The sequence below is a fragment of the Heterodontus francisci genome, chromosome 10 (assembly GCF_036365525.1).
Source record: "Heterodontus francisci isolate sHetFra1 chromosome 10, sHetFra1.hap1, whole genome shotgun sequence".
Lineage (NCBI taxonomy): Eukaryota > Metazoa > Chordata > Chondrichthyes > Heterodontiformes > Heterodontidae > Heterodontus > Heterodontus francisci.
This window is the reverse complement of record NC_090380.1, coordinates 53,304,073-53,326,075: the sequence shown is the minus strand read 5'-3', so window position 1 is coordinate 53,326,075 and position 22,003 is coordinate 53,304,073. Positions and strand designations below refer to the sequence as shown.

The 22,003-nt window shown below is 43.9% G+C and overlaps 1 protein-coding gene across 1 annotated transcript in view; it reads left to right on the top strand.

Annotated features, from left to right (window-relative positions):
* The window catches only part of LOC137374121 (organic solute transporter subunit alpha-like), a 56,283-nt gene that overhangs the window by 16,791 nt on the left and 17,489 nt on the right, over positions 1–22,003 (top strand). The window contains exons 2-4 of the mRNA XM_068039886.1: positions 14,416–14,570; positions 17,588–17,661; positions 20,557–20,715. Coding sequence (XP_067895987.1) covers positions 14,416–14,570; positions 17,588–17,661; positions 20,557–20,715 — 388 coding nt within the window. The remainder of the gene's footprint in view (positions 1–14,415; positions 14,571–17,587; positions 17,662–20,556; positions 20,716–22,003) is intronic.

Sequence of the window (22,003 nt, the reverse complement as noted above, 5' to 3'; positions counted from 1 at the left end):
ACTTCCCAAATCTCCTTCCTGTCATTCTCACCCCTCCCAGTGCTGACCCTATGGACTCCACCAGCAGATCGGCTATCACCTCCCCTCTCTACATCTCCCTCCAGAATATCCATTCACTTGTGAACAGGGCCCTTGCCATTCATGAGCTTATTGTGAATGTATCAACATCATGGCTTTGACAGAAACCTGGCTGAGGGGTGATGACACTTTCTTCCTGACTGAAGCCTCCCACTTGGCTATAACTTCCACCAGTTACCCTGCCCAGACCTTTGTGGTGGTGGTGTGGCTCTTATCACTAAATCACACCTTGGTCTATCCTCCTACTCCTTTGGCACTTTCTCCTGCTTTCAGCGTATCACCTTGTTCCACCTGTCATTTAAAATGCTCGTTCTCTATCACCCAGTCAAGTACTGTAAACATTTTCTCACCGAGATATCTTCACTGCTTTCCTCCCTCAGCATCTGCGCCAACTGAATTCTCATCCTTAATGACTTCAACTTTGATCTCAATTCATCATGCTTTCTCTCCTCTGAGTTCACTGTCCTCCTATCCTCCCTTCATCTCTCTCTCCAAATAAACAGCTAAGCCCATATATTCAGTGTCCCCCCCATTTGACCATCTCATATGGCCTCACTACTCCCATTGTGGTAATCACAGATAAGGCCACCTCTGATCTCTTGTATCATTTTCTATCCACATCTGCCTTCCACCTCTCAACCTTACTTCCTACTGTATCCACCTCTGGAAGAAACTCTCTGCTAATTCATTTACAACTACACTTTCAAAATCCCAACTGTCTACCTTAGGCCCTCCATTCATCACAAAATTTCAGAGGGATGGCAGCCTTAGCAGTGCCACCAATAGAAGTTGGCTGTTGAGGCTGCAGGAAGAAAAGGGAGCCTCCATGTTGAGGCGCCCTCAAAGAACAGGTAGGAATTTTTAAAAAATCTGTTGGGGCCAGGCAGGCAGGCCCCAGCAATCGGTGAAGTGAATGCTCCATCTGTGATGTCAGAGTCACGGGGGCAGCCAGTGCTGCTGGAGGACCCCTCCGTGGGCCATGGAACAGCCATAAAGGAAAGCAGCCACTACTGGGAACCTGCTGGGAGGCTACCACAGTTTACCTGCCGGCCTCCCACACAGTGGGGGTCCATCCCGATGCTGGAAAAATACTGCAGGGGCAGGAAATTGCTGTTAATTGGCCAATTAGTTGGTTTCATTGGCCTCCACCCTCCCAGTCCCGCCCCAGTTGGTGGGCAGCCACACTGCTGCTGTTCCCGGCCCTCAGAATATCCCATGATGGCGGGAAGACGTCAGGCTCCCATCCCAGTGCCTTCCACCGGCATTTTACAAGGCTTCCCATTTCCCAGCCTGTCTCCAGAGGGCTCGTAAAATTCAGCCCTATGAATCTCCTTAGAATCTAACCCTTGAAAGCCTGGTAACATTCTCATTACAACACAATTGGTGCCAGTGTTTGCAAAACATTGCCAAAACATGTGGTTGTGATTAAGTTTAAATTAACAGAGGGAGTCTGTCTTTTTCATGAGAAAGGAAGAAAAACAGACCTGCACATGTGCCACATTTATCAAATGGCCTAAAAGTACTTCATACAATGATTTACTTACTTGGAGTGCAGTGACTATTGTTATGTGGTTGAGATATGGAGTGCTAAGCTTAGTTTTTCCTAATCATGTGTTTTGTTGAATATTTGAGAATAAACACCAACTTCTATTTATATAGCACCTTTTACATAGTAAAACATCACAACGCGCTTCACAGGAGCATTTCTGTTAAGACCAGGTGAGCAATGTGTTTAGGGGTCTCTTGCTGTCTTTATCTGGTCTTATTGTAACAGGGTTTAATTTGAAACACACTGTGTTTAAAGCTCCCCTTTTTGTGAATCCTTGTTCACAGTTTCCAATTATAAGGCAAAGAACTGAGCACACACAGGCTTTCTTTGGTTTAAAGCAGAAAGAGGAAATTTATTAAAACCTTAAACAAACTCTAATACGGTTCACGCCTATGGATATATGACGTGCTCACGCTAGCATGCACACACGATATAAACATGCAGATAGGAATAGAAAAGAGTAGAAGAAAAGATAAGTAAAACAGTTTGAGGCAATATCTTGTTACTGTTTCTCAAGATCGCTGTAGTCCTTGATTGAAGTCTTGCGATTCATTGGGGCCCAGTAATCTTCTTAAAACTTTCTTCACATGCAAACCCTTCCCTCTTCGAGTTTCACATGTTTTCACAAGATTCAGTTCTGTGGGAAGAGATGAAGGCAGGCAGACAGGAAAGGCTGTAATTCTTGCTTCAGTCCCAGGAGAGGTGTTTACTCCATGAGTACACAGCTTTGTCTCAGTTCAAATCCCTTTGTTGGGAGTTTAAAATTCAAAAAGCTCCCAGGGTGCTCAGCAGGTTAGTCATGTAACTAGCTCCTTATATGGAACAGTCTGTTCAACATCCTTTGTTGGAAGTTCAAATCCAAAAGCTCCAGCCAGCTAGACATGTGACTAGAACTGGTTTGACCTCTTCCATGTACTGGAGAAACAGGGACTGGCTCCTTTTGTTTCCACATTGTCTTGTATTATGTAAATGTCGTTCCAGTCAGAGATTGCAATTTTTTCACCTGGTGAAATAATGTGTGCTTCAGTCTTGGCAAGTGGGGTTTGTCTGACAATTAAAAAGCAAATATTTGACACAAGCCAGCTACTCAGTGGTATCAAGCCACTACTGAAAACATTGTGTGGGTGTATCGACACCATATGGACTGCAGCAGTTCAGGAAGCAGCTCACCACCACCTTCTCATGGGCAATTAGGGATGGGCAATAAATGCTGACCTTGCCAGCAACACTTACATGCCAAGAATGAATTAAAGGAAAAAAATCCTGATGACTGATGTCAGGTTAATTGGCCTGTAGTTTCCCGTTATGACCAAGGCGGGAGTAATGCACTGTCAATTCAGTCCCAATACTCCACAGGTCGCAGCATATTATTAAAGTTTTCCAACCTACTGGAAATTAGTCAAATTAAACATTTTATTAACCCCCAGAATAAAATACACCAAACCAGGCATCTTTAAACAACAACATATCAGCTATTTATTAATAAACCAAATCTTAAACACTATTGAGATAAAGTTATGTCTAAAGACCTTATAACTTCTTATTTATCTTAACCCCCATGCACACAACATGCATTCAAAAATCAATGGTTAACCAGTTTTTAAAATAGTGTTTTTTTTTAAAAAAGCTGTTTTTTAGGAATAAAGAAATGGCTGGGTTGCAAATCCTGGTGAGTTACATTCCCGATTGGTGAGGTGTCCCAGAGTTGAATCATCAGATGCAACTCGAAGTCTCCAGGTGAATTTGATGAACAGTCTTTACTGGATAGGTGTTCAAAGCACTTCAGCTGCAGCAGGCGTCACAGTTCTTTCAACAAGGAGTATAGCAACAGGTCTATTTGGATTTTAAAATTGGTAGTGTTTCAGTAGAAACTTTACTGAGAATTCCAGCAATTTAAAAAGACTACAGAGAGTCACTCCTGAAGCAGAGACTTCTTAGAGTTTAGAAGTAAAAAGGAATTTACTACCTCCAACAATGCAAATGTCCTTTTTCCAGGGTTTTTCCCTCCTTAGGCAATACAAAGTCTGAAGATAAATGTAGATTTTCTCTGCTAAGAGAGACAAAATTCTTCCTTCAGTGAAGCACGCTTCGCTGGTCTCCAGTTCAAACCGGTGATAGCCAGATTTTACCCACAGTTAAAAATTACAGTACACCATGTGGCTTCCTCTCTCTCCTGCTGTTGCCTAGGAAACAGGTGCAGCTGGCACTTTGTGCCCCTTAGTTTTTAAAGGCACACTGTTTTTAAACAGAGTCTTAAAGGCACACTATTTTAAACGGGAAAAAAACTACACTTCCATGACACCTTCACCCTTGGTGAAATGAAACGCCATTCTTAAAATGCATTTCATTACAATGTAAAACAGAAACTGGAAAAAATACTCCAAAAATAGTTTCACATTCATGACCCCATTCACTCTACTGATAATTGACAGAATTTTTCTTTGTGCCATGTAGATTAAGGTTAAATTTGTGACAAAGCGTCGGCGATAACATTGTTTTTCCCCGGAATATGTACAATTTTCAAATGATAAGGCTGTAATATTAAACTCCATCTAAATATTCTAGCATTTTGACTTTTAAATTTTTCCACAAATATGGTTATGGTTATGGTCAGTGTAAATTAGTGTTTCTTTGTAGTCTTGGCGGGCATATACTTTGAAATGTTTGAGAACCAGCAAAAGTCCTAATGTTTCTTTTTCCACAGTGGAATACTTTTTTTGGTGGCAATTTAGTTTTCTTGAAAAGTATCCTACTGGCTTTTCTATGCCTGATTCATCATCCTGCAATAGGACCACATCAACCCCCAGGTCGCTAGCATCAATCGCTATTTTGAAGGGTTTAGCAAGATTTGGAGCAGCCAACACTGGTTCATTAGTTAAGACTGCCTTTAGCTTTTCAAAAGCTGCCCGGGATTCATCGGACCATACTACTTTTTTTTGTAGCAAATCGGTTAATGGAGCAGCTACAGCACTAAAGTTCCGTACAAATTTCCTGTAAAAACCGCACATCCTAAAAACTTCATTATTTCAAGTTTAGATTTAGGGATTGAGAACTCTACTGAGGCTTGTATTTCTGCCATTTTTGGCAATACTTGTCCTTACCCCACTATGTGTCCGAGGTAAGTTACTCTTGCTTTTCCGAATTCACTTTTTGCCAGATTTACTATGAAGTCCACTGCTTGCAATTTTTTAAACAGTTTTTAGCTGGTTTAAGTGTTCTTGTGAAGTGTTACTGTATATTAATACATTATCCAGATAAACTACACATTTGGGAACACTGGCTACCACCTGATTCATTAATTTTTGAAAAATGGCTGGGGCATTTTTTAGCCCGAATGGCATCACCCAGCACTGATAAAGACCGTCTGGTGTTACAAAAGCTGATATCTCTTTGGCTCGAGGAGTCAAAGAAACTTGCCAGTATCCCTTTAACAAGTCAATCTTGGTAAGAAACCTAACGTTGCCCACTCTGTCAATACAGTCTTCTAAATGCAGAAATGGGTAGGAGTCTGCCTTCATTACTGCACTGACTTTTCTGTAGTCTATGCAAAGTTGGGTTGACCCATCAGGTTTAGGCATCAAGACTATTAGTGAACTCCTGCTGCTTTGACTAGGTTTGATTAAGTTGTTTTCCAGCATGTACTGGATTTCTGCTTTTACTTGGGCCTGTTTGTCTGGACTTAAGTGGTAAGGATGTTGCTTTAAAGAAACAGATTCTCCTATATCCACATCATGTGTGGCTGAGGTTGTACATCCTGGCTTATCCCGACAGACTCGTTTAAATGTTGCGAAAAGCCTGGTTAGGTCTTCACGTTGTTTTGCATCGAAGTACAAAAGCATGTTGTTCAATTTTCCTCGCCATTCTCTGTTCGCTAACCGGAGAGTTGGAGGTTCAATTTGAGAATTGCCGAGGCCTCCTTCTGCCTCATCCTCACTATCCTTTTCCTTCTCAACAGTCCCCATTACCTGACATACCTGTACTGGCTTATCCTCCTCCTTGCGATAATATCGCTTTAACATATTGATGTGACACAACCGGTTCTTCTTCCGGCGATCAGGGGTGTCAGTCAAGTAATCTACCTTACCCACTCTTTCAATCACTTTATATGGCCACTGAACTGTGCTTTTATTGGTTCCCCCCGTAACGGTAACAACACAAATATTTCATCCCCTGGTTGAAAATTGCAGGTCTTTGCATTCTTGTCTGCCCATTTTTTCATATTGGCTTGGAATGCTTTAAGGTATTCCTGAGCCCTACGAAACTGCTTCACTTATTTTTTAGGCCTGTCCAGTAATAATGTTTACTTATACGTGATTTAGTCTGCCGAATCCCCCGATGTCCTGCAAAAGGAATGTCATGTGCTAACCTTAATAATCCCTGGTAATATTTAGGTGGTACCACTATTTGTTTAACAACTGTCCAGTCTTCATCCACAGATCTATGAGGCGGTCTCCATTTCCTCCTCAAAACAGCGTTTGCCATATAATAGCCTTCTGGAACTCGTTTCGCCTCAGCTTCTGTCAGAGCCGTCTGTGCCATTCTGTGTAACTCTGGATCAGCTTGCTCATTTGCATTATCTAAATTCCCAAATAAGGTTTCAGATACTCGGCTATCTGTTTATGGTGCTACTTTTACCTCCGACAATGGAACCTGTTTAGACATTGCTCAGGTGACTACACACGCAGGAAATATTCCTGAAACTTGTTCCTGTAATTGTTCCAATTCTTTAACCTCATTTGGTTTCCCTATAATTATAGGAGAAACTGATACTTTTGATCCAGCCAAATCATTTCCTGGGATCAGATCAATTCCCTCTATGGGCATCTGTGGACAACTCCTACAGTTACTATCCCAGATATTAGGTCACTCTCTAGGCGTACTTTATATAAAGGTACGGGTGTATAACCCCCACCAATTCCATTAACTAAAACTTTAGCATTCAGGGCGCTCTCTGGAGGAAACATTACACCTTTCCCAAGCAAGAGTGTTTGGGTTGCTCCTGTATTCCTGAGTATAATGATAGGTTTTCCTGCCTCACTTAAAGGATATGGAATTACTTTCCACTTTGACAAAAATTCATTACAATATTAATTTTAACCCCCAATTAACGGCTTCTTCCGCCGCAGCCACAATTAGCCATACAGCCAGTGACCCTGTCGCTGCATGGGAAGCACAGCACAGAAAATCATGCAGGTTGCTTCCTGGCTCCCGGTGGGGGTGGGGTGGGGGGTGGAGGGGTGTGCCCTCGTTGAAAGACACTTAGTGCCTGAATGAGAGACCCAGCATTGGGAAGGGGTGGAGGCCGCAGAGGGCCACACCCCTGTCCTTGCTGCCAACACCCCTTGCTCCCTCCCCTGTGACTCCCCGAGGCCCCTCCCACCCTGACCTGCCTGAGGCTTGGTTCCAGCGATGCTCTTCGCCCTCCGGTAGGTGCACCTGCAGCAGCAGCCTCCGCCGTGGTGCTGCAGCTGTTGACCTCTGATTGGCTGGTAGCTCTGCAAGGGTGGGACTTCTGGAGACAGGGTCCTTGATGCCGTGGAAGGCCTTCCACTGTCCACTTAAGTGCTTGATTGGCACTAAATTCGATGGGCCTTCGTAGGAGAGGCGATGCGGGGATCTCAGCATTAATTTCTCCAGACGTTGAGAATCCCGCTGCCAGCATAAAATTATCCCATGATCACAATGCTCTCCACAAACTGCCACATGTTGCAGTTACGGCACACCACATGCCCTGCTATGTCTTTCTAGCTTTATTTATTTCTTGATTAGTTAATTAGATACTAATTTAGTAAAGTAATAGCAAGTTATAGTATCCTAGCTTAGACAAAAGAAAAACATCAGCTACTGGAGGTAAAACAAAACACAGTGACTCCTGGCAATGCAGAGCATACACAGAGCGATTGCAGACGTCATCAGCATGCGATCATTTGCCAACTTGCCTGTTTGAATGTGTGCGCACACGAACTGATGTCACCACACAATGACATCCTCACCCCTCAATAGCCGGGATCGCTGCCTCCATTCCGCCGAACAGTACCCTCCTCCCGCCCGCCATCCCTGCTTCAGTCACTGCTTTCAGTTTCCCACTGCCTTCCCTCAGCACTCACACAAACCCTCGCCACTTCCCCCTCAGCCTCTCGCTTCCCCCCCTTGCCGCTTCCCCCCCCCTCGGCCGATCACTTCCGCCCTCGCTGCTTCCCCCTCCGCTGCTCGCTTCCTGCATCACTGCTTCTCCCCCTTGACCGATAACTTCCCGCCACGCTGCCCGAAGAAGTGCTCGGGGTGTGAGGGGGACATCGGGGAATGATCTGCCAAATCGGCAAGGCAGGAATGAGCGGCTGAGAGGTGACAGGGCGATGTGGAAGCGAGTGGCTGAGGAGGAGAAGCGGCGAGGCCTGGAAAGAGCAGCAGGGGGTGGGAGGGAGCGGGGAGCGAGCGAATGGCTGGGTGGGAGGGAGCAGGGAGCGAGCAGCAAGGTGGGGAGCGAGCAGCTGGGGGTGTGAGGGTAAGTGGCGAAGGCAGGAGCGAGTGGCAAGCAGACGGGCGAAGAGAAGCACGATGGCAGGAGGGAGTGAGGTACTGTAGGGGGTGGGATGGAGGCGGCAGTCGCAGCAATTGAGGAGATTTGAACTTAATTTGTTTTTTATGATAAATTGAGCAGCGCCGTCTTTATTTCAGGCAGCTGCCTGAGACATGGCAGACAGTGACATTTCAGTGGATGAGGCTGTATTGGCGCATGTGCCAGTACTACGCCACCTAGTTGTTGCATTGTCAGCAACGCAGCCAAAACAAAAAGAATGAAAAGAAGCACCTCCTTCTCCCTTTGCAGAGAATTCCCACTTGCACCAAGTTCCCAATTTAATAGTTTGCTTTTGTAGCAAATACTGTACACTCATACTTATGACTCACGCCCAAGTTACAACTGCTAAGTCAGCTTCCCGCTACAGTAATTAACCCTTATTGAGACAAGCACTTTCAGTTAATTAGCAGTTAACTGTTACTGACTGCAGTTTCTGTGAACTAGATATCTTAACTAACTTGCAGTTTTGGTTACTGTTTTCAAGTTCTAAGTCAAATTCTAAATGTTATAGCAAATTTCAGGTTGAGAAATACTTGCCAGAGAACTCCCACTTGCACCAAATTCCCGACTTTAGCACTCTGTTTCCAAAGCACTCCTTTTACAACATCTGTTCTCCACCCTTATCAACATAAACATTAACAGAATATATTAAACATTTATCAAACAAAATAATGCATATTGCATTCTTCAACAATGAATCACGTCACCCATATAGCTTCCAGGAACAAACTGGCTCTCCTGAAAGGGTGCACAATTCTCATGAAACAGGGGGCGCTATTGATACAGCATTATAGAACCATTCACTGGGCACTCAGGAAATCTTTCTATTTCCCACACAGCCAGTCGACCCTGATCAATTTCATTCCCCTATATCACCCAAGCCTTTCTTTTGACACTATTTTTTCTGCTCTAGAAGATACTTACTAAACAGTTATAGAAGATACCAAATCAATACATTTATGCTTAGCTTGTTAATTTTTATTTCTTAAAAAGATCCATTCTGTTTTCTGACTGACATTCCTATTGAGAAAAAACATTTTTTTCCCAATTAACTGTACCTTCCTTCATCCTCATTCACAGTTCTTTAGATCTACATTGATTTGACATGCCCACAACAGATATATTCCTATCTTTCACCACATCATCTAGAACATAAGAAGATAAGGAGTAGGAGCTGGAGTAGGCCATTTGAGCCTTCCAGCCTGCTTCACCATTCACCAAGATCATGGTTGATCTTCTATCTCAACTCCACTTTCTCACTCTATTCCCAGATCCATTAGTACCCCAAATCTATCAACCTCTGTCTTGAATGTAGTCAATGACTGAGCATCAGTTACTGATATGTAGATACTGATACAATTCCATTTGTATCTGTGGAGTCACTTTTTTGAGATTAACTTAAAATTCCCACTAAAATAACCACATGTGCATTTGCAGATGTCCAAACTTGCATTATGTTTGGTATATGTTTCGAGGTTTTCCCCCAAAGGTGCGCAATAGGATTTACTTTCCCAATTTAATGTGGGCAGAGTTGAGTATTAATATAAACCCAAGACTGTGATACCATAGTGCAATGGAAAAGAACTGTGGCATCAAGTTGTCAGTCAGAATAATTCAGATAGCTGAGTGAAATAAAAGTTCAGATCATTAGTAATGAGTACTGTGGGTGTTCTGAAAACCTTGTATTTTTATGTTTTAATCCCTGTAGTCATGAATTTCAAAAGTATGGAAAGGGTAGGAAAAGTTCCTTCACACAGAAGATTGTTAAAATATGGAATGCTCTGCTAGAAACAATAGTGGAAGCATAATCCATAATAGCTTTCAGCAAGGAAATGGATATATATTTGAAGTATTTTTTAAAGGAACTAGAAGTAGAATGAGACTAAATGTATAGCTCTTTGAGAGCCAGCACTGACACGATAGGCTAATTGGCTTCTTTATCTGATGTAAAAGTCTGTGAATACATCAACGAAGTGAAATAAACTTTACAATTTCCTACTGGGATGGTGGGGGTGTCAGTTATATCAGTTGGTTAGAAGGCTAGACTACGATGTAGAAAGACACTAACAGCACAGGTTCAATCCCCATACCGGCTGTGGTAGTTCATAGAGGCCTAGCTCCTCGCCTTGCCCCATGCTTGTGGAATGGTGCTTCTCAAGCTATATATTACTAACTGTCTCTCTCTAACGGAGAGAGATGCCTCTGGCCCTTTGGGATGACAGCAGCAACAACAACTGTGATAACCCAAGACTCTTTGTGTCATGGGCAAGTTATTATGTTACACCTATGTGTAAAACACACACAGAACTAAAAATTGGCATACCCCGTTTTGGCTGTGGGGGTCACAATTTGCAAACGCCCTGCGCCGGTTCCATTAAAGGGCGCAGCATATAAATTCAGTGCTCCCGACATACGATCATGATTGTAGTGTGGGGCCAAGCGTCTTCCTTGCTACTGGTTGCCTGTACAAGCTACCAGCTGCTACTGCACTCAGCAGGTGGCAGATCAACGTTGTGCTGGTGGTAAGTGGTGCAGCCAATCTGCTCTTAAAGGCAGTCTGTCCCTCCTAACGGGAAGCTGCACTGAATAATATTGATGGAATTTGAAACATGGAAAATGGAACTCCAGGGCAGCGAGAGGGTTCCAAGTTGGGGGATGCAGCACTGGAAGCATTAGTGTTGCAGATGGCAGGAAGAGAGATGCCATGCTTCCGTAGAGGCCCTCAAGGACCACCCTCAGAAGGGAGTAGGAGCAGGTGGCCAGTGAGGTCAATTCCCAGCATCTGGCTCCAAGAACCTGGCAGCCATGTCTCAAGAAGTCCAATGACCTCATGTGGGTGGTCAAGGTCAGTGAACGCATCTTCACATGACATCTCCTACCCATCACACTACCAGCCACACTTGTTGCTGAATTATTCACACCCCATCACTCAGGACTCACCTCTAACATCCAAATACTCCACCTCACCCTCACACAGCTACCAATGCTGCCAGCCTCACAACCACCTCTTGCTGCTTCCAGATACATCCTGCTATTCAGCTATGGCATGCACATCATCCAAATACAGTGCTACACAATCACTGGCACAGAAGGAACCAGCAGGGGACAAGGGTGCCTGCATCTCCTGAGCCCTACAGAGAAGATGACACAGCATCATGGTGCCGGCTGCGACAGGGCTCATGGCATCCAGCATCACTAAGAACATTGAGGATGATGTTATATTCCTGCCTTATGCCCCTTCTCAACTTCTCAATTTGGGTGCCTGGCCCTTTACGTATCACTAGTGCAGGGAATATCTTGCAGCTCAACCCTTGTCATTTGCAGAGTGATGCGTGAATTTTTGGCTTGGAAATGTGTGGTCCAATTTAGGCATCCTGACATCACATCAGCTGGCTGGGCTGTGTAACATCAAGATAGCCTTCCTCACAGCCTTCCAACGCACTTTGAGGATGCCCGTGTAGGTGCCTTTCCCAAGAGGGTGCACCACGCTAGAAGCAGTTGATGGTGCAGCATGTCTGAGCAAAACACTGCTGGAAGCGGAGGTATGGAGATGAAATTCGCACCCACACACTTTTTCTAAAAATGTGCAGTTTAATGTGTAAAATGTTACCTCCCCACCCCATCACCACTTTAAGCATCGTAACTGTTAATATAAAGTATTGGACCATGTGCCCTTCCAAGAACTAGATTGCAACAGAGAAGCCTATAGTCAAAACTGCTAAAATATATGATCATAGAACTGCTAGGAGTAATTTCGGAGGACTGAAGCTGAAATGTGTTTTTGGTAAGATTCCAAATTAAGTCTGGCTGGCATTCTGTAACAAAATCACTGCAATTTGGCCACTTTATCAGATTTGTAAGAAAGTGGGGGTAAGGAATTGGAGTCAGCATGACTTAATTTAGAGTTAGAGAAGTATCTGCCACCAAAAGAATTAGACTTATTTTATTCTCAACCAGGGCCCCGTGCCCGACCTCACCCCACCCCACAAAGGCCAGCCATAAGAGGATTTCAAGGGGTCCACCCAAAATAATTACAGGATATAGATCCTCATTTATAAACTTACAGTCCTATCCATGAGTCCCAGAATCGGCTACACCGTAACTTTGTTTCTGTCCGGCTACAGATCTTTTTCAAGATCTTTCCAAACTGCTCTATTATCCTCAGTGATCTTTCTCTAATCACCAGATATATTCTCAGCAAAACTATTCTGATTGTTTTTGATACTCAAAGACAAACCTTTCCCCCTCCCTTCCACGCTACATTTACTGCTTCTTACAAGTTTATCAAAACCATCCACCTCTGCTTTTAAGAACAGATAAGTTTGGATTGTATCTGCTCTAAAGCTTGCTTTTAACATGTGCCTGTTCTTTTCAATCATTTTCTCAGGAGGTAAACATGCATTTTCCTTTCCTTTGTTCATTTACTCAGCTCACTGACGACCGTTTCCACATAATGTGTTCAGTGGTCTTTGACCACAAGTTGCATTATTTTATTGCCACTGACTTTTTTTGTATTAAGAATCTGAATGCTGTCTCAATTTACCTTTGCGGGTAAAAAAACTCAACACGGGGACTAAACCAAACAAACTCCCATCTTTGTCAATCAGTTTTCGTTCTTATTTCCCCACAGCCTTGGTCCTGTTGTAATTTTTTTTTTCAACCCAATCTCTTGTTCTCTTCCCAGATTAAACAATCTCCCCTTTTATTTTCTTTCCCTCACTGGGTTTTCTCTTTCACTGCTGCCTTAGTAAATAATACAAAGCAGTTTTTGCTGAGTTTGTATTTACATTAAGACATGTCCATTAAATATAGTCAATTATATGTAAAATATATGCGGGAGATAAAGATTAGGTGTACCTACTGGTACAAGCAATGCCAGATGTGGGATAGGAGCTCCTGGCTTGATAGGGTCCTGAGTCAAACAGCAAAGGAGGGCCTGCAACATCTGTTGGAAGGCTAGAAAAAAGGTCAGCCAGCATTCCCACTTCTGATGCCATCCAGAGACCCCTGTTAGAAAGTGCATGTGTGCAGACATCACATGAAGCACAATCATGTTCACTATGGTGCATCTGAATACAGCATTGCTTCTTCTACAGCACTGAAAGTGTTGGCCCAATTTAGTACAATCTACTTATGCAAAGCTGGATTTTCAGCAACAACATCGTTGAAAACAAAGTACCGAGCTGAACATTGACTATGACATGCCCGTGTGCTTGTCAAAAATACCTCCATGTCTTAACAAAATTGTTGCTCAGCACCAGCAACAAGTTTCACATTAAGTAAGTAAAACAAAATTAATAAATATGTATGTTTAATTGTAAAACTAATTTTTATATTGGCTAAAATACTTGTGTTGTTACAGGAGGTCCATGAAATTTTTATAACATAGAAGGGGCCTCAGAAAAGCAAAAGGGTTGAGAACCTCTGCTGTAGGGCATCCGGAGGACTTGGCACATGCTGCCCTTTTGTACACTACTGAGCCCATTTGGTCATCTGGTTGTTTCTAATTGGTTATACAATTAGTTCAGAGTGGAGATGCATGGAACCTCAGTAACGAGTAGGAATATGGAGGTTTACCATTGCATCCCTCTACTCTTAAAATTTTTTCCATTCCATAGGGAGTTCAAGAATCTGCAGTTTTTGCAGAAAATCTGTGCTTTGGTTCCAAAATAGTTATGCTTTCCATTCAAGAGATCTGTACAGATATAACTAAGGAGATGAAATTGCTCCTGTTAATTGTAGGAAAGAAAAGTTACTGTGAGAAATTTTGTTCCCGTGGCCTTTTCTTAACAGACCTCTTGGCTCCCATTATTACAGTATTTATAGCAGGGTTTTGCTCAGTGCATATAATCCAATAAGTAGGAGGATATCTTTTATACCTGGGCACTAACTATCTTTATCTTTATTATTAACTAGCTTCAACTGTAAAAGTAATAAAATTACTAGGTATAATCAAGTTATATATCATCTGCTCAAAGTACATCTGCAATAAGTTTAATTTCTGTTGAAAATTCTTAATACATTTCTAGAATTAGCCACTTATAGAAGTTAAAATATACTATAACAAATATTAATTGATCATTTTCCAACCAATATCTAGAATTTATTCAAATACAAATAGACATTATAAATACATTTAGGAAATTGTTTATCAAAATGATAATGGAGATAGCTAATTTAAAGTAACTATCTTTGTTTCTTTCAACAGATTTAAATGTGGCAACTATCGTCTTGTACAGCGTTCTTACTTTAATGGCTGTAATTTCAAATCTTGTGTATCTTGAGGAAGTTATCTACCTGATGAGAAAAGTCCCTTCCACGATCAGGAGAGCGACAATTATATGGGTCAGCGGAGTTTCACCAGTAAGTACTCTTTACAATATCTAGCTGGGAAATGAATACTCTTCCCGCTTTTCAGGAATTATCTTCAATTTTCCATAAGATTTCAAAAATCTCCCCTTTTGTATCTTGCTACAATATTTCACCCAAGTTTCACTCAAATTGAAAAGCCGTCTGCCCACATAAATTGTGCTGGTATAGCTTGGAATTCTGTTTTAAAAACTGTAGCCCTAAAATTATGAAGACGGACTAGTATTTGATGTGTTTGTCTGAAATTCCTCTTCTCACTCATTTTAGCAAGGGATTAACACATTTATTTAAACAGGTAACACCTGTGCTAAAATAATGGATAGAGAAATTTCAAATGAGTATGTTAACTTTTAGACATTACAATTCCATGATGTCCTGTTGCAAGTTCCTTCATGAATGCTCAATGTAATATTTTCAATAACAATAACAATGACAAAGAAAAAAAAATTCTGAATAACAAGAAAATGTCTTTATTTTAAAGGTAATATACAAGGTATCTATTTAAAATGTGACTAAAAAGCCAAAGTCAATGTGCCTTACACATCATTAGATATCTTCCTATCCATAAATACCTATTCAGGAAATTGCTGTATTTTTATACAGGCTATTTGGAAACTCTGAAAATGCTGGAAATACTCAGCAGGTCTGACAGCAACTGTGGAGAGAGAAACAGAGCTAACGTTTCAGGTCAGTGACTTTTCATCAGAACTTTCTGACGGAAGGTCACTGACCTGAAATGTTGGGCTGAAGTTTCGGGCCCCACCAAGGTCAGGAACAGTGGCAAACGGGGCTCGAAAATACCAACACCAGCTGGCGTGCATGTTTCCTGACCCTGTTCCTGCTGCCGGACATTTTTGCTGAGGCAGGTTCTGGGCCAGCAGGGCCACCCGACCCATTAAAAGCCTTGTTAAAGGCACTGAGTGGAGGCTGACTGGGATTTTCCAGTTGGCCTCCAGTTTCCTGACACAACAGTGGGTGCAGTTTAACTTTTTTTTTATTTCCAAAATATACTTTATTCATAAAAATCTGTAAAAATTACATTGCCAGACAGTTTCCAAACAGCACCAAAAAATACAAACATTGCAAGGGAGATCAGTTTCCTTCAATACTGTCATGAGTTCCTTCCCAACCCTTCCTTTTCACAATTGTCATGTCAATTACAGTTTTACATTTACAGCAATTGAGAATATTAACGATACAGTTCGAGGGGTTTCCCATGGATCCAGCCCCTCAGTCCAGCTTGGTGGGGGAACCTTACACTGTGGTCTTTCCCCATTGAGCCTTTGCTGCGGCTGCCCCAAGCTTTAGTGCGTCCCTCAACACGTAGTCCTGGACCTTGGAATGTGCCAGTCTGCAACATTCGGTGGTGGACAACTCTTTGCGCTGGAAGACCAGCAAGTTTCGGGCAGACCAAAGGGCGTCTTTCACCGAATTGATAGTCCTCCAGCAGCAGTTGATGTTTGTCTCGGTGTGCGTCCCTGGGAACAGCCCATAGAGCACAGACTCCTGTGTTACAGAGCTGCTTGGGATGAACCTTGACAAAAACCACTGCATCTCTTTCCACACCTGCTTTGCAAAGGCACATTCCAGGAGGAGGTGGGCGACCGTCTCTTCCCCACCACAGCCAACGCGGGGGCACTGTGCAGAGGGGGCGAGACTTCGGGTGTGCATGAAGGATCTGACGGGGAGGGCCCTTCTCACCACCAGCCAAGCTACGTCTTGGTGCTTGTTTGAAAGTTCTGGTGATGAGGCATTCCGCCAAATGACTTCGACGGTCTGCTCGGGGAACCATCCGACAGGATCCACCATTTCCTTTTCCCGTAGGGCCTTGAGGACATTCCGTGCAGACCACTGCCTGATGGACCGGTGGTCAAAGGTGTTTTCCCACAGAAACTGCTCCACGAAGGATAGGTGGTACGGCACCGCCCAACTGCACGGAGCGTTCCGCGGCAATGTGACCAGGCCCATCCTTCGCAACACCGGGGACAGATAGAACCTCAGCACGTAGTGACACTTGGAGTTTGCGTACTGGGGATCTACACACAGCTTGATGCAGCCGCACACGAAGGTGGTCATCAGGATGAGGGCCGCGTTGGGTACATTTTTCCCGCCCTTGTCCAGAGATTTGAACATCGTGTCCCTCCGGACCCGGTCCATTTTAGATCCCCAGACAAAGCGGAAAATGGCTCGGGTGACTGCCACGGCGCAGGAGTGGGGTATGGGCCAGACCTGCGCCACGTAGAGCAACAACGTGAGCGCCTCGCACCTGATGACCAGGTTCTTACCCACAATGGAGAGAGATCGCTGCCCCCACATGCCCAACTTTTGTCGTACCTTGGCTACTCGCTCCTCCCATGTTTTGGTGCACGCCCCGGCCCTTCCGAACCATATCCCCAGCACCTTCAGGTAGTCTGACCTGACGGTGAAGGGGACAAAGGATGGGTGCAGTTTAACTGTCTAGAGGCGTGCACCCAGCAGGCCGGGGTCCAGTGCTCCAGGCCGGCCTACAGGTCACCCTGTAGAGGGATTACCCCACCACTACTATCGTGGTGGCCTCATTGCTTTTCCTGTTTTTTATTTAAACTCCATGTTGAAGTGCTCTTTCAGTTACTTACCCACTATTGGCTGCTCTTTTCAAGCTGGAAAGCCTCTGATTGGCAATCCAGTTTCAAGAGCCCACCTGCTGCCTTTATTCGAGCAGGGAACCAATTAAAGGGAGGGGGGCGGGGGGTGCCCTGGTCAAAATCCCAAAGAGTGACTGTTACCTCTTGGGGGCAGATTTGGGACCCTGAAACAATCCTGGCTGCTGTTTCCAGCCCCCGAAGTGAAAATTTAGTCTGTTAGCTCTGTTTCTCTCTCCACAGATGTTTCCAGCATTTTCTGTTTTTATTTCAGATTTCCAGCATCTGCAGTATTTTGCTTTTGTGTTTGGAAACTCTGTTTTACAACATTTAAGCATGTTAACTTTTAAAATATTTAAATGTAACAGTTGCTTTATATTTTTGTTCCAGGTGATAGCGTCTATATCTTGTGTTGGGATGTGGATTCCTCTAGCATCAATGATCACAGATTTGACAACAGCAGTGTATGTATTTCTTTTGGGTTTTTATTGCTCCTAGTATACATTACATTTTAATGGTCGGCATTAAATTCTGGGAAGTAGAAATGCCTTAAAATTACATACTATCTACAGCAAGGAATCAAGAGCCCGTCAGTGAAACCTCCCATTTTTGTACAAAAATAAACTATGTTCAGGGTCACTGGAGATGGAATTGGATAATGTCTGTTTCCATACTGCCTCTGATGAGAGTTTTAAAGGACAAAACAAAAACAAAGACTGAACTACCAATAAATGTGCAATTGTTTCCCTTTACAACATCTAAAATGAAATGAGAATGCAGATGAATACAACTGCCTACTAAATAATTTCTTCATTATGAGCTATACCATAATAATAGATTAATTTAGCAAGAAGATTGGTAAGGTATAGCTTTAAAGCTTTTTTTTATCTGCAATGGCTGATTTCACAATTTTAAACTGGTTAACATTTCTGCTAAAATCAAGGAAATTTCATGTGACATATGATTTTATGTTACTGTTCCTTGGTGTAATTTCAGGACCTTCCTGTTGCAAGTGTGAGCTATGCTCACAGGGAATGCAAATTGGAGATGGGGGAGCCACTTTGCAGACCTGATTCTCTGAGCCATGCTCCCTACAAGTGCGGATACCTACTTGAAGTACAGGATTACAGAATTATCCCTCAAGTGATAGCGTTGGCATAATTCTGTAGTAGCTATAGCAAAGCAATTATTTCATTCATCTTATCCTCTTTTCCTTGGTCTCTGCCAGACAACTAGACAGTCTGCTTCCAGACAAATGCTGCAGCTAATAAGTGCATAATAGTAAGTTAGTGACGAATGTCATTCCAATTTCCCCTCTAACCTGAGGACAACATTTGGTTTCTACTTGGCATGGCCTGGCAATAAAATGGATGAGATTGACAACTCAATGGTGTGCAGAAATCATGGGCTGGATTTTGTTCTCAGCCCCACGTCAGGTTCCGTGGCGGGGGGGGATGGGGGCGGAGGATTGGAGTGGCAGCGGCCGCTACAGACCTGATGCCAGGATTCCCAGGGCCAATCTTCCCAGGGATGGGAGAGGCCGACGACTGCCTTCTCCCCGAGAGGTCAGATGAGGTCCTTGCATACGAACATACGAATTAGGAGCAGAAGTAGACCATCCGGCCCCTCCAGCCTGCTCCGCCATTCAATAAGATCATGGTTGATCTGTGTCTTGAGTTCCACACTCCCATCTACCCCCGATAACCTTTGATTCCATTGTCTAACAAGAATCTATCTAACCTCGCCTTTAAAATATTCAATGACCCCGCCTCCACCACGTTCTGAGGCAGAGAGTTCCAAAGTCGCACAACCCTCTGAGAGAAAAAATTTCTCCTCATCTCTGTCCTAAAAGGGCGACCCCTAATTTGGAAACCGTGCCCCCTAGTTCTGGACTCACCCACAAGAGGAAACATTCTGTCCACATCCACCTTGTCAAGACTGTTCAGAATCTTCATAAACTTCAATCAAGTCTGCCCTCACTCTTCCAAACTCCAGTGAAAACAAGTTCAGTCTGTCCAACCTTTCCTCATAAGACAACCCGCTCATTCCAGGTATCAATCCAGTAAAGCTCCTCTGAACTGCCTCCAACGCATTTACATCCTTCCTTAAATAAGGAGACCAAAACTGCACATAGTATTTGAGATGTGATCTCACCAATGCCCTGCTGTATAACTGAAGCATAACATCCTTCTTTTACTTTCAATTCCTCTCGTAATAAAGGATAACATTCCATTAGCCTTCTTTATTACTTGCTGTACCTGCATACTAAGTAGCCTACTGTTAGCCAATTAAGGGCCTCTTCCCACTGCCGCTGGGATCTTAGCAGTAGCGGGAGCGGGGGGTGGGGCTTCCGCCACGTGGGGAGGACACCTTGGAAAACGAGGCGCCCTCCCTGCAGGGTTGGGGGGGTTCCCTCCTTCGTGGGCAATTCATGGCCTATGGAGGACCCCTCCCAGGACCACCTTTCCCCTGGACCGAATGCCAAACACCCCATACCCCCTCGCTGGGGCCTTTCAGCTTTCAGACCAACTCCGCGACCCTGCCTCACCTACCTTGGGTCCGGGGTTCCAATGAAGGGCCTGAGTCCGAGGCCTCTGCTGTACTGGCAGTGGCCGCCGCACCCAGTGGTGCTGCCGATACTGTTGAGCTGCCAGCCCTGTGATTTGCTGGCAACTCTTGGCGGCGGGATCCCTGTCTTATTAAATGTTTAAAGGGACGGGGATTCCACCTTCTTAAAATTTGATGGCCAAAGACCGGAGGGGGCCTGAAAAAGTGCAGAGGTGGGGTTCCCCCTGGCTTTTCGGCCCAGCACCGGGAAACCCACCTCCTACACAAAATCCAGCCACATGAGTGTAAATCTACATCCTGTCACTTTGTGGACGCCCACTATTATGCATCCTTAACCTGTTCTTTTCAGCAAGATAGGTCTGACTTCTCTTGACAAGGGAGCTTTGCACTCTTGGTGGGACAGCATTAGTTTCTACTGTTAATTAATGTTAGAGCTAGTAACACCCATTGCAGTGGTAGGGGACAAACCTCCCAAAGTGCTCATAGTCCAATCAACCAATTCGTGAGTGGAACAGAACTTCACAGAGGAAGATTCTTTTACTGACTATCACCTGCCAAGTTTCCTGCAACTAGAAATTGTGCAGCATGAGATATAGGCTGGGCCCTCAGCGGGAGATGAGCAGGAACTCCCAGAGAAATGGTGTAAACCCCCATGGAAATTCATGGCCATGGAAATTGAGACACTTTTTATTACATTCAGGATTATGCAACACCAAAGAAGAATACAAAGTAATTTAAGTGAACCATAATTTGTAGGATACATTTCTTGGATTATGTTATTATTTCTACAGGTATTTTGCAATTGTGATCCACAAGTTCCAGCAGATGATGATAGAAGAATTTGGAGGTGATGAGGCCTTCCTGAAACATTTTGAAAATACTCCTGTTGCAATTAGTACAGGACCCTGTTGCTGCTGCTGTCCTTGTTTACCTTTTGCAAAGATTTCAAGGTGAGCTGTAGACTTATTGAGGAAAATGTTCTTGGAACTATGGAACCACAGCCTGTTATTCCTGTAACTGACACACACTGTATATTCTGAGTTATTGAAGTTCGAGTTGGTAATGGGTTTAAGTGGCTGAGTAACAAATGTTGATCAGTTTAGTTAGAGGTCTGGGCCATAATCCAACCAACAATGATGGGATGAGACTATGCTTTCTTCGTTAAGTTTTCTAGTTCTGCCTGAAGTGAGGCTACATGATATCAACCATCCCTTGATGGTTCACAAAAGACTTCTGATAATTCAGAACTATATTTTCAGGAGTGGAACATTGAAACAGAAGCAGGCCATTCACCCCTAGCAAAACTGAGGTCAATGGGAATCAGGGGGAAAACTCTCCGCTGGTTGGAGTCATACCTCACGCAAAGGAAGATGGTTGTGGTTGTTGGAGGTCAATCATCTGAGCTCCAGGACATCACTGCAGGAGTTCCTCAGGGTAATGTCCTGGGCCCAACCATCTTCAGCTGCTTCATCAATGACCTTCCTTCAATCATAAGGTCAGAAGTGGGGATGTTCGCTAATGATTGCACAATGTTCAGCACCATTCGTGACTCCTCAGATACTGAAGCAGTCCATGTACGAATGCAGCAAGACCTGGACAATATCCAGGCTTGGGCTGATAAGTGGTAAATAACATTCGCGCCACACAAGTGCCAGGCAATGACCATCTCCAAAAAGATAGAATCTAACCATCTCCCCTTGACATTCAATGGCGTTACCATCGCTAAATCCCCCACTATTAACGTCCTAGGGGCTACCATTGACCAGAAACTGAACTGGAATAGCCATATAAATACCGTGGCTACAAAAGCAGTTCAGAGGCTAGGAATCCTGTGGCGAGTAACTCACCTCCTGACTCCCCAAAGCCTGTCCACCAAGCACAAGTCAGGAGTGTGATGGAATACTCTCCACTTGCCTGGACGGGTGAAGCTCCAACAACACTCAAGAAGCTCGACACCATACAGGACAAAGCAGCCCGCTTGATTGGCACCCCATCCAGAAACATTCACTCCCTCCACCACCAACGCACAGTGGTAGCAGTGTATACCATCTACAAGATGCACTGCAGCAAGGTACTGAGCCTCCTTAGACAGCACCTTCCAAACCCGGGATCTCTACCGACTAGAAGGACAAGGGCAGCAAATGCATGGGAACACCACCACCTGCAAGTTCCCCTCCATGTCACACACCATCCTGACTTGGAACTATTTCGCTGTTCTTTCACTGTCGCTGGGTCAAA